General features: G+C 40.1%; 1 protein-coding gene across 1 annotated transcript; it reads right to left on the bottom strand.

Moving 5' to 3' along the window:
- Positions 1-9,286: 9,286 nt before the first annotated feature.
- gjd2b (gap junction protein delta 2b) lies at positions 9,287-13,480 on the bottom strand. Its single transcript, XM_007576253.2, has 2 exons — positions 12,987-13,480; positions 9,287-11,461 (listed from the first exon to the last, which is right to left on the bottom strand). Exons 1-2 carry the CDS (start codon positions 13,055-13,057, stop codon positions 10,618-10,620), a joined length of 915 nt encoding a protein of 304 aa, XP_007576315.1. The 5' UTR covers positions 13,058-13,480; the 3' UTR covers positions 9,287-10,617.
- Between the last annotated feature and the right edge of the window lie 2,452 nt (positions 13,481-15,932).

The raw sequence follows: 15,932 nt of genomic DNA, 5'->3' as shown, positions 1-15,932 counted from the left end.
CAGTCCCCGCCACACTCAACCCTCCTCTCATTTGCACTGCACACTCACACACCAACAACGTACACGACACACGTTTAGCTCTGATGTACAGTAACCAATGAGAATGCAATTGAAAGCCACCATCTCTCAGATCCAGACGGTGTCAATGTTTCTCCCAGGTGGCGTCGAGGCAAGGAGGTGGGACAGCAGCTGATGTTTGGAATCAGCCATGCAGCAGCAGCAGTGAGTTGGAGTGGCAAATTATTTGTCTGCTGAAGATGTTGTCTTCAGAAACAGTTGGTGTTTGCAGCTTTTCCCAAAAGAACGTTACGCTCAAGTTTCCTAATGTCTCACTGATCTAAGTTGCAAGGTGCTCTTTTTTCCCCCCCACTCTTCTTTTGTGAATCTAATCAATTTGCAGCACAACATTATTCGGTGTGGGTGGTTTTAATTTACATACCGACCAAAAGTGTCTCATCTGCAAACCTTGTTATGACTTTGAAAACTACAAACCAAAAGTTGTTTAACATTCATGAGAGATTCTGTTGGTGGGTGTGTTAACACGTTACACAAAAAGGCTTCATCAGAAGGGCAATAGGGTCATAAATGACCTCTTGCATCCAGGACACTCTTTTGTTTCCCCTTCTTTCCTGCAGAAGACGATATAAATCACGCAAAAACTACTAGACTAAGCGGTAGTTTTATCCCTCAAGAAGTAAGGAGCAACAATAACCTTTGGTCCTGAACATAGCAGACTGCAGTTCATATTTACATTTTCTTTCGTAACTTGACTTTTAATTGTATTCTGTATATTTATCTACTTTCTGTTTGTGTGTGTCTTTGTTATTCTTTTCCCTATTCTAAGTTTGCTATGCTGTCATTTACAAGTGCCAAACTGTCTCTTTCATTGTTCTCATAACAGCGACAACAAAGTTAAGGTTAGAAGGGGCAGACATGATTGTGGAAGGTACTTAGATATTCGATATCTAATTACGTAAATCAAAACTGAACTGAATTACAGTGAATCAACTGGCTTCTGCATAGAGGACAGTCCCACTGTGGAGTGTGTGGTGCTGCAGGCGGAGGACTAACGGGGACAGCTGCTCGCTCAGGTCATGTGAACCCAAATCTTTGTTTGGAGAGAGACCAGCTTGTCTCCAGTTGTGCCTCCTAAGGCCATCAGAGAGCTCCCAGTCCAGCCTGAGCCAGAGCAGCTCTACAACGACAGGCTCTATGCAAAACCTCTCCCACAGAACAGTGTAATTCAAACCGGCTATTGTTGTCCCATCCATGTGGCAAACAATGCAGCGAAAGTACATTAAAATACGTGATTGGAACGTGCTAAGTTGAACACACCAACCCCGTGTTGAAACATGGTTGCGAAAGCACCAGCAGCACCACATTTGGTTGTATGTTTGCATATCATGTTATGGTTTTTGCTTCCTAACTCATCTGAATTGAAGTTTGAATTAAATTTTGCGTAACTTGATCCAGATTGGACATGTGGGACAACGTTTTGGTCACGGTTGTTGCAAATTCATATTGTGAAGATAAAATCAAAACTAAAACTTGTGATAGTGTAAAAAGAAAAAGAAACAACAGGACCAGTCGATTCCCAAATTAACACGTGACGGGTCGTCGTCTCTTGGATCATTGCCTAATAACTATATTATAATTAGAATAAGCTACCCATCGTTATCATTCATGTCATTCTTTATCTTCAGTTGCCATTAGATCTGGAGTTAGAAACTCAGATTACTTTTGAACAAAGTATCTACATATGTCTACGGTTTACAACAAAAATTATTTTTTTCAAAATTGACATACTTTGATTTTAGCTGCCTTAAAAGCAGCTTCATGGATCTTAGTGTAGTGAAAAAGTCCAATATATGCAATTTAAAAATGCTGTGATCTGAGCCTGAACCGATTGGGACACCTCTACCATTCCCATGTTATGCACATTACGTTGTTTACCTATGTATAAGTTACTACTTCTCTACTATTCTATGTTAAAAGGTTTAATCATGTTTGCTAAGAAAAGGGGTGTAAGGAGTTGCACATACAAAGCCATTTTCTTTTTTCATTTTTTTTTTTGCATAGTAATTAGATCAGCTAAAGTCATTAGAAACAGGCCTCCACAATGTAAACTCCATCTGTTAGTATTGATTCTAGATTACCATTAAGCCATTTTTCATTCTGCACAATCAGTCGCCTCAGGCTTCAGTGCAGTATCTCCTCCTCTAATGTTCACAGCCTAGAGGTGTCTTCAAGTCATCCCTCAAACAAAACGGTTTGCTTTCATGATTTAAATTTGTATTCATTTCAGTTTAATTCACAATTTTATTTGCTTCAGCAGCTTTCAAACACAACTCGCATGGAATCCTGTCAGCATTACATTTGATCCTAATTACAAGCAGGCATGAAAAACTCAAGAATGATTCACGCGGCCGACACTTTGCGCAGTGGGATTGATTTTTAATGATCAGGTGAAATTTTCCACACGCATTTCAGGTCGCTCACAGCTAAGACGCTTTCTGGCACACGGAGTGGGATCTCTGGCGTGTGTGGGAGGAGGTGTTATGTGGGTGTGTGACTCCGGACGGCTTGAAGGGAGGGTCGAAGATAGGATTTCTCAGTCTAATTAACGCCTCAGCAACAACAGCAGCATACGTTTCTGCACAGACTTTTCCCAGCAGCTCTTTTTTTCACCCCCCATTTGAAAAAAAAAGCTGACAAGGAAACAGCGCAGCATGCACGCTTTAAGGGACGTTAGAAGATGAGGGAACACATGCATGTGAGTGCTGCATTCTGCCACAGCATTGTGTTTGTAGTTAAATGTCAACATGCAAACTGGGGCTTCTTCGCTACCACCAGCATCATGTTGCCAATTTCCAGGACGGATGATCGGATATTTCGGTATGAAGGTTGCTGCTGTCTTGGTCGATGATCATGTGACATATCCAAAGGTCCAAGTCGTTATTCAGATGCTGCATGTGTGTTTTCACTTCACGGATGACTCCTGTTCACATGAAAGACATCAAGACATGTCAAATAATAAAAGGGTGAGCTTTAAAAAGCAACTCAGACTGTAAGAATATGACAAACTGTTTGTTAGCGCAAGAGAAATGTGGAAACCAGTACGAGGAAAAACAAAAAGCTCTTGTTTCAACATTAGATGGGTCAACCCCAGAACCCCAGGAAGAAGAGTTTTCGATCTGATTTACATCTTTCAGTCATGTTAGCTTTGCTGCTGGTGTGCTTCTGCCTCAAGGAGAAGACTTCACTGACCTTTGTTGTTTCACTTACAAAGAAGTGACAGAAAAGAGCAAAAATGATCAAAACTGAAACGGTTTGGGCATCTGCTAAAGATGGATCTTAATCATCATCAAGAAGAGATGTTGGAAAAAAATACTAAAGACTTTCCAGTACCTGACAATACCTTCTAAACTAAAGTATTTCAATATTTTAAAACCTTGTTATATTTTGTCATGTTACAACCACAAGTTTCAATCTGATTTATGACTTACAAAAGATTTTGCAAGCGCATGAGTGGATAGTAAGTGTTTTTAGATGACAGAAAAATGTTACAAATGTGAATTTTAGACCAGTAGCAGGTGTTTGATTTCATTCCTTATTCTTCTGGATATTCCAAATATTCAAGGTTTTAAGCAATTTGCAGTCACTTTGCAGATAAAACTTACTCACAGCACTCAACAGACAAGAAAGTGGGTGAAGTGCTGCCTGCTTCTGTTCTGCCCTTGGCCCTAAAACGACAACATTCGCCCCTGCCTGGGTTAGCAAAACCGTCACTTTCCAGGATAAGTGTCAGAAGAAAGGGCTGAGGGTATCATAGTGAGTGTGTTACACCCACGTTGTCAAATCCTACGTTTCCCCTGGCATATAAATTTGAATTCATCCTTCAAAACAAAGATAGTATATGTTCCTTTGTTTTTTGCTTTCCATTTGTTTGCACTGAAAAAGCTTTATTTTTATTTTTTTTATTTTTGTAAAGCAGCAGCCTTCCCTCTCATCTGGCTCCTATTCAAGCAACTTAGTCTTTTATTTTGCACCCACAAAATTCCCATACGAGTCTCATCTTTTTGTCCCTGAGTGCTTCTGTATTGCACAGTAGTGATTCACAAGCTTCTTCATGTGCTACAGCATTTTAGTGCAGGTAATGTATATGTCTGTTATTAAAGTAAATCTTCTGTCTGCCTTAGCCGTCTTGCACTCTGCTGCACTGCACCTCGTACATCAAGTGCAAGTCCAACTGGCCGGTGTACAGCTCTGTGTCCAATTAGGACTTGCCAGCCGCTGATTTTTATTGGCTGTGTAATGGTGCAAAACTTAAACATTTATCAGGGTCGATGGGCTACATGTAGCAGCTACAAGCTATTAGGGGACTCAGAGGAGGTGAGCGAATGTGAAAAGTTTTAGTAAACTGCGAATATTCAAACAAACTGTAATCTGTAGGAGATTAAAATGTCCCAAGGAAGAAAAACAAAAATATTCTGTTTTTTCTCTCTCTCTCTTTGCTGCAGTGTGCATTAAGAGACAAGTTTTTTTTTGTAAACTTGTAAATTTGAAGAAAGTATTCAGAAAAACTCTGATTATTCTGTGATTTAGCAAATAGAAATATTTTTGGTCAACCTAAGTGACCTAAAGAAGTGAAAGTTTAATCAAATCGAATGTTCAATGATCCGTCTGAGTCTGTTTACAGTGGATGTGAATATCTGCTCTCAACTGCGTGAAGGAGAAACAGCGTCTGCTCCTCTTTCTGAAGGTCTAATAGATTCACCCAGACTGACTCAATCCCTAATCTCCCGAAACCTGCCTGGCAAATAAAAATAGGAATTCGCATTCATCACTTTTTAGGTTTGGGTGCATTGTGTCCTCAACCAGGTGCTGACTGTCCCGCTGCGAACCTCTGTTTGACAAATCTGAGTATAATCCACTAATGTTCTTAATCCAAGGGGGAGGAGGGGGGCACATTAAAAAATGGATGAGAAATTAATCTGCTGTCAGGTCTGTCAGGTATATTCTGTCAGTGCTGGTGCTTATTTTCAACCGATTCCTTCTGGGTGAGCCAATGCGACCTAAACACCCGACCAAAAATCAGCCTGCCAAATCCCTCAGGACACCCTTTTGTCAAATGTTCTCTTCTCTGTCCTTTTGTCCTTGTCTCGGAGAGATTTCATAAAAGCTGATGAATTTTGCAAACAAAGCAGCTGGAGCACAGATGAAATAAACAAAACAAAACAAAACAAAACAAAAAAGTTAGCTCTTCTGTGACTCTGAGCTGCTTTGAAGCACAGTGGTGAGGAGGAAGAGAGTAATTGTGGCTTCAGATAAAGGGTCTATTTTCCAGCTGCCCTGGCAGACAGAGGTTGAAACTTGCTCCCACTGTGTAAATGCGTTTCTATGTCCTCCCCCACAAGGTCTCAAACATCAAGTGTGTTTTGTTTCAGTGTTTGCCATATCTTTCTGTGCCATGCCATTCTGTGCATACGTCTTGCCATAAACGGACTAATTTCATTCATTCCGGATGGGTTGATCAAAAAAGACCCATAGTTTGCTGGGTTGGTTTTTTTTTCTTCTCTTTTTTTTTTTTGCTTTCCCCCTTTCAAGCTGTAATCTGTGCAAAAGGCTGAATTAAAGCGGGGCTCCCCCTGAAGGAAGCCCTCTCTGTTAAGATTAGAGAGGAGGTGAGAGAGGAAAAATGGGAATGATTTGCCTGCTGTGCTGCAAAGGGATTGCTGGATGAACTGTCAGGTGAAGATTCTGAAGGTTTCAAGGAGAAAATATGTGCAAAAAAAAAAAAACAGTTGAAGTTTAAAAAAGCTTGGTTCTGTGCACAAAAAATATATATTTTAATATAATGCGATTTAGAAGCAAGTGAAATGAACAGAATAAATCAATTTAATCTTGATTTTTAAAATTGTCGTGTCTGACATGGACATTTATTTTCAATGTAGTTCTCAGTTGAAAACCTTGACATTTCTCTTGTCAGAAGGCGTTGCATTTACCAGCCAAACACAACGCCTTTTGATGACAACTTCTTAACAAGATTTTTATCCTTGCATTACATTGCAATTTGTGATTATATTCTGACAAAATGTGCATAAGCCCGAACAGGTCATCAGTGAATGCAGACACGTAATTGTGCTCACACCCTTAAGGCAACTGAATCCCCAGTGAATCTGGGCCTGAGAAAAGAATCTGGAGTATCCTGAGGAAAACAAAATGCAATGTGATGCAATGTGAACAATGGAAATGTAAACTTTCCACACAGAAAGTACAACCAATGACCTTGTAGCAGTGAAGCAAGCATCCTGACCAGCTTCCCACTTTAGTGCGCTAAATAAGATTTGTCACCCTGGACAAAAAGGCGGCACCCACCTCCATCTGCTACACAACAGAAAAGACTAGTTTATCCCAGTGTGTCATGACCTGCTCTCCACACTGTCCTGAAAGCAACAAAAGGGACTCACAATATTATTTGTTAAGCTTAGTCGTCCACCTTTCTAGTTCCTATAACAAATATCCAAATTGATCAGATAGCTTAGGCTTATTTTTTTTTAGGTTTCCTGTGTATACGACTGGTTTTGCCTTTCTTAAATGTGCTTCAGTGCACCTCTTTTTGCTTCATTTTCTGTATTAACAGTTGTTTATATTTATTTCACAGTTTTTGTTTTTTTTTTGTTTGTTTTTTTCTGTTGGCCTGGTCTTTGTTTGAAGCCAACCTGTGACAAATTTACTTTCACATGTCTGGTCCGTGGTCCTGCGGCACCACCCAACTCCCACAAGACTTCTGTCCGGATGACATTCTGTCAACGTCTGGAATTTATTTCCCTCTCGTCGAAGGCTAGCTGTAAAGACCCAGAAGCTGCTCTAAATCATTACGCTCTTGCCACCATTCTCCACTACTGGGCTGATATTTTAAACTTAAAGTTTAAGTAGTTCCCAAAATATTGACCAAAAGGCTTCGAGGAGTCAAAGTGCTTTTGGCTTGCTTCTGGAAACCCAAGATGTGAGAGGTAAACTCCTGGACGCTTGCTGTGTCACACATTGTGCACTTTATGTACTTATTCATTTTTCTCTTAACATGGTAGGAATCTTATTTTGACCTAGTCATGCTCAACAGCCAATAGACCTTACTGTGGTAGAATCAGTTAATAAAACTCCAAGTGTTTTAACTTCAATGTATTCTCAAGTATTTCCAACAGATGTCCTGTTTGTCACATTAGTGCTAAAACAACAAAAAAAAAAGGAAGCTGCTGCACTGCCATAAATACACACATTTATTAGAAAATAGGAAAACAGTGGATTTTAAATAAAACTCAAATGCAGAAGCAGTCCGTCTAGTTTTTTTTATTTATTTATTTTTTTTTGCTTACTGTGCCTCATCTTTCAAAATTCTGCTTATTTTGCTGCTTCAGCCTCTTCAAACCAACACCTGTCAGATTATATTTTTGAAACTTAAAAGCTAATAGTCCTACTTGGCTTTGATCTCTGCTGACCGGAAAATAACCTTACACCTTCCTGAAAGTCAGACAAGAGACCTTTATTTTTAGTGATAGGGTATCTGGAGTGTATTAGGTGGCATTTTTAAGGTTTGTCCCTGTTTATGCTTATTTTGGTGCCATCAAAAAACAAATTAAATTTCAATGCATTTAAAACACAATATGAGTACTTTAAAGGTTTTAATATTCCAATATGATAGTTTGCATTTGAATTTAAGTAATTTGATTCTACAACACTCCTTCAAATTTACTAAATGGTCAGAAATTGGAGTTGCCTGACTTTCATGTGCTGCACATTTATTCTTACTAACATGAACTAAAGCTGGGCTTGTTCCACTGTTCATGTTCTGAATACTCTTATTCAGAACGTGAACAATGGAAGAAGGTACTTTTCTGTTGTACACCACCTAATAATGAGAACACCTCTCTTTTAATGTGTTGATTTTTTATTTTTATTTTTTTTTACCTCTTTTGACCTGTAAAATATAAATCGATTTAAGAAAACCCGAACTGGGAAGACGGTCTGTAGGCTTCTTGCCTCTCATTTTCTTCTTGTCATATCAAACTTGTTTCCAGCCCTTTTGTACCGCAGTGATTTAAGTTTCCAAGGCATTCAGAAAAAAAAAAAGTTTTATTTTTGAAATAACTCCTATGTGCATGGTGCAATCACATTCTTTGTTTGGTCTCTTGATTTTCATGCATGCATAACTGGTTTCAGAAAATGTCCCAACAATTTTCCTGCTGTACGAATCCGTTTGAGTGTTTCAGAGAAAAAGGCTGAGTATATACAAGAACTAGAACAAGAACATTCTTGGTTGAGCTCCGGATAAACAACCTAATTTTGTGAGAGTAATGTACTATTCTGGAAACGGTCATTTTGTTCTACTGCGTTCCACCATAGGCTGTTGAATTCATGGCTAATGAGGATGACAGGGTGCTGGTTCACACTGACAGTGATTAATAGGACTGCTTTCGTCTTCTTTTCTTTTTGAGTTCATGACAAAATCTCTGGTCCCTGCTGAGCTGGAGATGGATGTGCAGGTACAGCTGCTCTTTGATTTCTCCCAGCTTTGCAGAGTCATCTTTGTGAGGCAGGTGGGGAGGGGTGGGCAGTGGAGGCGAGAGGGAGGGGAGATGGGCGTAGAGTCCTTCCCCCAGAACAACTATCAACAGCTTCAGATTTTTCATTTCATCTCCAAAGGTCTTCATTTCTTTCTCATATCTCCCCCAACCCCTCCTCCCTTGTTTTGTTGCGGTTATACAGCTGAACACTTTGTGTCTTATTATTTCTCCCCATCTTTTGTTTCTGACCTTCACAAGTAGCACAATGCCCTCTCCTCCTTTTGTTCTGGCTGCCTCCTTTGTCAAATTAAAGAAGATGGGATGAGCAAAGTGCACGTATTCAGAGGCATGATTAGCTGTTTGTTGTCCCTGTAGAGTAGAGCACATTAATGTCACACTAACAGCCTGTGAATGCACATTTAAGGGCTGGCGCTGGTTTAATGCACGCTGCGTTATCTCAGAGCAAAAGTATTGATGTGTCTCAAGGAAGCAGCACTAGAATTGCAACACATTGCAGAGTGATGAGATCCTGCACCAGGTGTGTCCTGCAGTAGTGGGTGTGGCTAACATCTTCACTGCAGCAAGACACAACTTCCACCGGATACCTCTGTGATGAAAAGAAGCCACAGCAGGGAACACAAAGTACCGCACCGCACACGTTTCTGGTGTACACGAATCCCATTTTTATTTTCCACAGAAAAAAAAGATGTTTTTTTTTCTTCTTCTTCTTCTTCTTCTTCTTTCTGGTTCAGAAGGTTACATTTAAAACCATTCTATGAAAAACTGTAGCACCAGAGCAGATTGTAATTGCCCATTCTTTGACAAAAATTCAACTTTGTGCTTTTTCTTTTCAGATTTGATCAGCTGTGATTGGAGGGAGTCTTGTTATTATTTTTTTTTTTTTCTTAAAAAAAAAAGCTAGCACTTCATTTCTTTCCCCAGACGTTTCCAAAAATAAAAGACAGGAAAAAGAAAAAAAGAATCTGAATATCTTAATTTCTTCAGTCAAACCACATCAAATACATTTGGAGCAAACAAAAAAATAATAATAATAAATTGGCCAGTATTGAGCATAATCCAAGCAAGGAATCAGCTTTCATGATTATTACTATCATCAGATATTTATATATTTATATATATTTATATTTTTATATATATATCCATATGTATACACATATTTATAATCTATATAATGTCTATGTACAAGTATGGCACTTGATTACACGAAAAGCAAGAAAATAAACACAAATAAAAACAGTGGGCGCTTTGGTGTGTCTTAAATTAAGGAATTCACAGACGTTAGCGTTTTTTTGCAGCAAATTTACCAGATACTATTTTGCAAGTTATAGCTAGAAAGCAATGGAATGGTTACATATGTTAAGGTCAGTGGTGCAACACAGGCAACAAAAACAAAAAAGAAGAAAGAGTTGACCAAGCTGATGTATTTTAGCTAACCAGTAAGGATTTATATATTTATATATATTTTTATATATATATATGTATAATGGGTATATATAAATCTGGTAGGAATATGCTATATTTTCCCTGTTTAACGGTGCCATATAAAAGAAATATGGGTGGAGAAAAAAAATGTCAGCACATTTGGATACGATCAAGCTCTCATGTGTTCACCTCTTTTAGTGCAAGTGTTTTTCTTCTTTTTTTTCTTCTCCTTCTTCTTCTTCATCTTCTTCTTCATCTTCTTCTTCTTCTTTTTCTTCTTCTTCTACATTTGCTCTTTTCAAGTTCAGCCCAAGAAAGAGTAAATCTGCGAACACTTCAACATGGTCTCCACGCTTTAAGTAGAAACGTTACTTAAAAAGTTGCATCAGTGCGTTAATAAAATAAGTAAAAGTAAACCAACGTGTGATCCACGTTCGTCTCGAAGTCCATAAAGTATCACCAAATCAAACAGAAAGTAAATTAAGTAAATAAATAAATCTGCCCACTCTTTAAAATCATGACACAATTTTAGGCGTGCGGAGCTGTCCATCATGTCCATCATGGGTTGATTTTTTTTTTTTTTTTATTTTTTTTTTTTGTTTGTTTTTGTTTACACGTATGCAGAGTCACTGGACTGCGTGCGGCCAAAGTTGGGCACGCTCATCCTCGGCAGGTCCTTGTTTCTGATCTCATAAATGGACTTCCGCCGGGCTTGCACGCCCCGCACGGCCGTCTTGATTTTCCTCCAGCCCAGGTGATTGAGTTCGGCCAGGTTCAGCACCACGCAGAACCCGCTGACCGCGAACATGAAGACCAGAAACACGGTCTTCTCCGTGGGTCTGGACACGTAGCACTCGACCTCTTTGATGCAGGGGTAGCGGTCACATTCGTACACGGACGGGACGTTGAACCCGTACAAGAAGTACTGGCCCACCAAGAAGCCAATCTCCAGCGCGTTTCTGAACACCACCTGGATGATGTAAAACCTGGAGATGCCCTCCTGACGCCTCATTTTGGACTTTGTAGTCCTCATGGCCGAATTTAGGATCTCCTTCACCTCCGAGCAGTCCGGCTCGGCTTCTTTGGTGGAGTTCTCAGTGTTCTGGAGTACTCCGTTCACAATGGTGTTCTTAATCTTTTTGCTTTCGTCTCGCTTCAGAGAATCTTGATCCTTATCCAGCGTCAGGTAGACCGTGGAGTACCGCCGCTCCTTCTGCTTGGCCGACTGGTGCACAGAGTACGTGATAAAGCAGAGGCTAGGCGTGCACACCATGATGATCTGAAAAACCCAATATCTAATGTGTGAAATGGGGAATGCCTTGTCGTAGCATGCCTGGTTGCAGCCCGGCTGTAAGGTGTTACAAACAAACATGGTCTGCTCGTCATCATAGACAGTCTCTCCAACTATCGCTACGATTAGAATCCGGAAGATGACCACCACTGTTAGTAGGATCCTAAAAAGCAAGAAAACAAAACACAACAATGTGAAAATATGTGCAATAAACGTCGTTAGTGTGGACGCGCTCGGAATACGACCCAAGAGAAGCTGCCCGGTGCTGAAACAGGGCGCTTTTAAAAAAAAAAAAAAAAAAAAAGAAAGAAACGATCTATACAATAAATGTCGAAAGCAAACTAAAGATATGTAAAAAGGAGAAAAAAATGTGTGTAAAATAAATAATGTGTTCAGTGTATGGGTGTTTGGGATTTAACTTAAGGAGCTGTCCTTGGCTAAAACAGGGCGCTCTGGTTAATGAAATGTGTCTTTACAACAATGCAAAACGTAAAGCAAACACAACGATGGAAAACGAGAGAGCCCGACTTTAATTTGGGGATCTGTTCCCTGCCGAAGCAGGATCACCTCCGAGAGAAGATAGGAGTTTCTTAAAATGTAATGTGTCTTTTGATCCTAGAAACCAAGCAAACAAAACATTTTTTTTTTTTTTTTTTTTTTTGTGCAAATTAATTGTGCGAGTTGTTGGCATTCCGTGTTAGGAGCGCCCGGTTTTAAGTTAGGACTTTGTCAAATGCTGAAACGGTACACTGTCATGCAAAAAAATAAAAAAATAAAAAAATAAATAAATAAATAAATAAAAAAAGAAAGAAAGAAAAAAAGTGCTTCTTTTAAGTTCATATTTGTGTTTGTGAGCCTATAAAGCAATCAAACAAACAAACATAACCATGTGCCACTGTGTGCACGTCTATGTGTTCAGAGCAGATGTCCTTTAGCGAGCGCTCGGATTTAATTTAGGGAGCTGTCCAGTGCTGAAACGGACGCTCGGCGAAAAAATAACTAAATAAATAAAATGAATGTCTTTCTTACAAGAATACAAGCAGAGCAATGTGAAAATGTATCTCAACTATTTGTTCAGTGTAGGAGCGCCCTTTTGCAATTTTAAGGCGCTGTCCAGTGCTGAAACTGGACGCTCTCTGAGAAATGCGTTTCTTACGACGAATGTGATTTAATGATCATGACACGTCAGCAATCGACGTTGCCGTGATTGTACCTGTGTGAGCATGCTAATGAAGTGAGGCTATGTCTCTTTCTTGCCACCCTCCTCTGAGTGCATTACCACCACTCAAACCCAACGACCAGCCACCAAATGAATGAACGGATGAATGATCACACGAAACGGCTACACATGAATTTTAAGTTTAGACTGTTTGACTTTGCAGCACCATCCCAGGTTCCTAAAAGACAGCTGTCATCTGAGTTGAGCTGTCTCGTTTAGGAGGAAGACAAAAAAGGAAGCAAAAAAAAAATTGAAAGAAGAAGAAAAAGAAGAAGATCTGGGGAACAAGACAAGAAAAATCCACAACACAGACACGAAGCACCACTGAACACCACGGTACAGACGATCCTGGAGCCACAACACAGAAACGGGGGACTGGGGTGCCATGCTAAAGACGATCCTGGAGGCTGCTGCGTTTCTTCGGTTTGTTCTTGTCTGTTTTTTTGTTTTTTTTTGTACATCATCTTACCTTCCTATCATAGTAGAGTGCTGCTGGACAGCAGCCTCCAGGAGCCTCTCTAGTATAGTCCATTCCCCCATTTCTGATCATCCGGAGGAGACGACGATACAAGGGCACTCTGGTCAAATCCCTCCAAAGGAAAAAAAAAAAAGCACCCGGCTTAATTTCCCCGCACGGCCTCTCCCTGTCTCCCGATGTTCTTACACTCCAGAGCGTCCAAAATCAAGCTAAAAAACGCATCCGTCACTGGATGCTCCTATACCGTCCCCGCCCCCCCCGCACCCCTTCTGTCTCTCTTCGCGCTATCTGGTTGGTTATGAGCTGAGAGCGCAGCGCCAGTGAGCGTCCTGCTGTGTGTGCCGAGCGCTCCCACAACGCTGCCACACTGTTCCTTGTCATGAGACTCCGAGGGCTGATTACTGTAAGCCCTCCTATTTTCGATCTTCAGATCAGGTTGATTGGCTGTGCGCTGTGTCTGGATGGAGGCAGGTTGGATTTAATGTCTTGCACCGTTAATCCGCCTTTAAGTAGTATGCACCCCCCCCCTCCCCCTCCCCCTCCCCGCACACACACGCATACACGCACGCATACACAGGCACAAACACACACACGCACACGCACACAACCCCCTCCTTTGCGTCACGTACACAAAGACAAGTCGGTGTAGCTCCACCTGGAGTGCCAGGGGTTCTGACTTTTGTTTTTTGTTTTTTTTTTTTTTTTTTTTTTTTTTCATAAGGTTTTTTAAGGTTTTGGATCAGGTTCTGTACATCCTGCTCTGGCCTGGTTTGTTAAGAGTTGCACAGTCTCGATTGTCTCCACAGAGCAACTGAAACTGCAACCACTCTGTCTTGATCAACATGCTGTTTATTGTGAAGTGGTAGAGAAATTGCTTTAAACATTTTTTTTTTAACCAATAAAAATCTGAAGACTGTTCTGTATTTGTATTCAGCTCACATGAACCAGAACTTTGTCGGTTACAGTTTTTTGGGGCTGTGTCTCTGCAAGCTTTACACATCTAAACTAAACCACTCAGTTTTGAAATCCTTCCACCAATTTCCATTCCAGGCTGCTTGCGCTTTAACATATATACTTAATTAAATCTTAACTATTTCATCATAACTAATGTGTTTAGATGCATTGAACTCATCTTTGACCTTTGACCCAACTGCTAACTGGGTTCTCAGCCAGTATTGCCCCATATTTAGCTCCATCAGTCTTTCCATCAATGCTAAACCAGCTTTTCTATCTCTACTCAAGGTAAACTTGTTCACAGCATGATGCTGCCACCACCGTGTGTCACCATTGGTTAGTACTGTGGGAGTTGTCTACCACACATTGTGGAGTATGATGTTGATTGTTACTTCACCAGAGCAGACTCTTCTGCAACCTGTGTCCCTTACATGGCATGCAACAAACTTTGATCAGGATAAGGATCAGGATTGTTGTCTAATTTTCACTAATAAACTGATGGACTGTATTTCATCGTGAGACTGAAACTGGTTGAATACTCGTGACATATAGGCTGCCAGTACAAGGCACCGCATCGCTGGCACAGGATTTAATATGGCCTTAACTCTAAATAAATAATGTTCCAAGTCCATCAGTCAGGAAGGAGGATTGTTCTTTTAAAAGATTCCTGTAAATGGGAAATTGTTTATCAAGATTTTGAGTTACTTGTGCAAAAAAAAGTAACTCAAGCATTCAAGCCAAAATAGTTCTATTTTTTTCTATTCTATTCTATTTTTACTCAACATTTGTATCCCATGGAGTCGGCTCTCGGCTAAATGGAGCCTCTCCTCTCTTTCTGGTAGAGAAAACAGCTCCCTCTTTTGCCCAGAGGTATCCCTCCCTATGTCACAGGCTGTTGGCCCGGATGGCAGAGCTGTTGTTTCCACCTCGAGCGAAGATGACGCTGTGGATACAGTGACAGAGTGAAAGTACCATCCGAGTTGTTAATCGCTTTATGAAGCGGCCTGCCTGCCTGCCTGTCTGCCTCTCTGCGTCTCTCACTGAAGTCTGAAAATAGAAGCAAAATATGATACTTTGCTCCATATAACACCCAGAGATTGTAACTTGTCATGCTGCACTGGGCTTACTCTAATGAAGTGTGCATTCAGTGCGCTTGTCTTTTCACTGCAGGTTTAGTTGGACCATCCGTCAGCTCTGGTATTTGAAGCCCGTCAAGATTCGAAAGCCTACCTTCGTAAAAAGCTGTGTTGTTAAACTTTTGTTTGTAAGGGGCTTTTGATTAAAGCGCCTGCCAGATGTATGAAAATAAACCTAAACTGGAAAAGTTAGATTTTATGTGATGAGTCCCCCTAAAACTCAGTTCAAAAGAAAAACATAATCTCGTGTATCATCATCTCTCCATTTGAAACGACGTATGATGTCCGTATTTTGTGGCACATGCATAAAGTTTTGAAATGCCAGCAAAGTTTACTTTCATATCAGATTTAATTCTATTACTAATGTGGAATCTATGAAAAGTGAGGCTTTCTTTTTCTTTTTTAAAGACAGGCTTTAATTTGAAAGTCCAAACTTGCAGATCACTATAAAACCTACTTTGTTTATAATTCAATTTTTTTTAGTTTTATTTTTAAAACCTTAAAACATCTAAGATTATTAGATTATTCTTTAATTGGAATTTCGAAACCTATCTATGATCATTACAATAGAAGTAATACCAATGCTAATGTTATCATATTAATAACAGCATTATTAACTGTAATCTTAATTCTAAGCATTGTTATTGTTCGGAATATTAAGAGTAATGCTATTATTGCTGCCATTGTTCGGTTTCTTATTTGCTTTGTTCAATCCGGGGTTAGGGGTCATGTGACCCGGTGTTGTCGCTAAATGAAAGTTTCTCATGAGGTGGCTGATCCTCTTCTCTCACTGTAATCTTTTCTAATTCAAATCTTCAATAACCTTTACTCAGCCATCACGTGAGGA

This window comes from Poecilia formosa, unplaced genomic scaffold, assembly GCF_000485575.1.
Source record: "Poecilia formosa unplaced genomic scaffold, Poecilia_formosa-5.1.2 Scaffold8, whole genome shotgun sequence".
Taxonomy (NCBI): Eukaryota; Metazoa; Chordata; class Actinopteri; order Cyprinodontiformes; family Poeciliidae; genus Poecilia; species Poecilia formosa.
The sequence above is the reverse complement of the archived record's forward strand: the minus strand, read 5'-3'. Positions and strand labels throughout refer to the sequence as shown.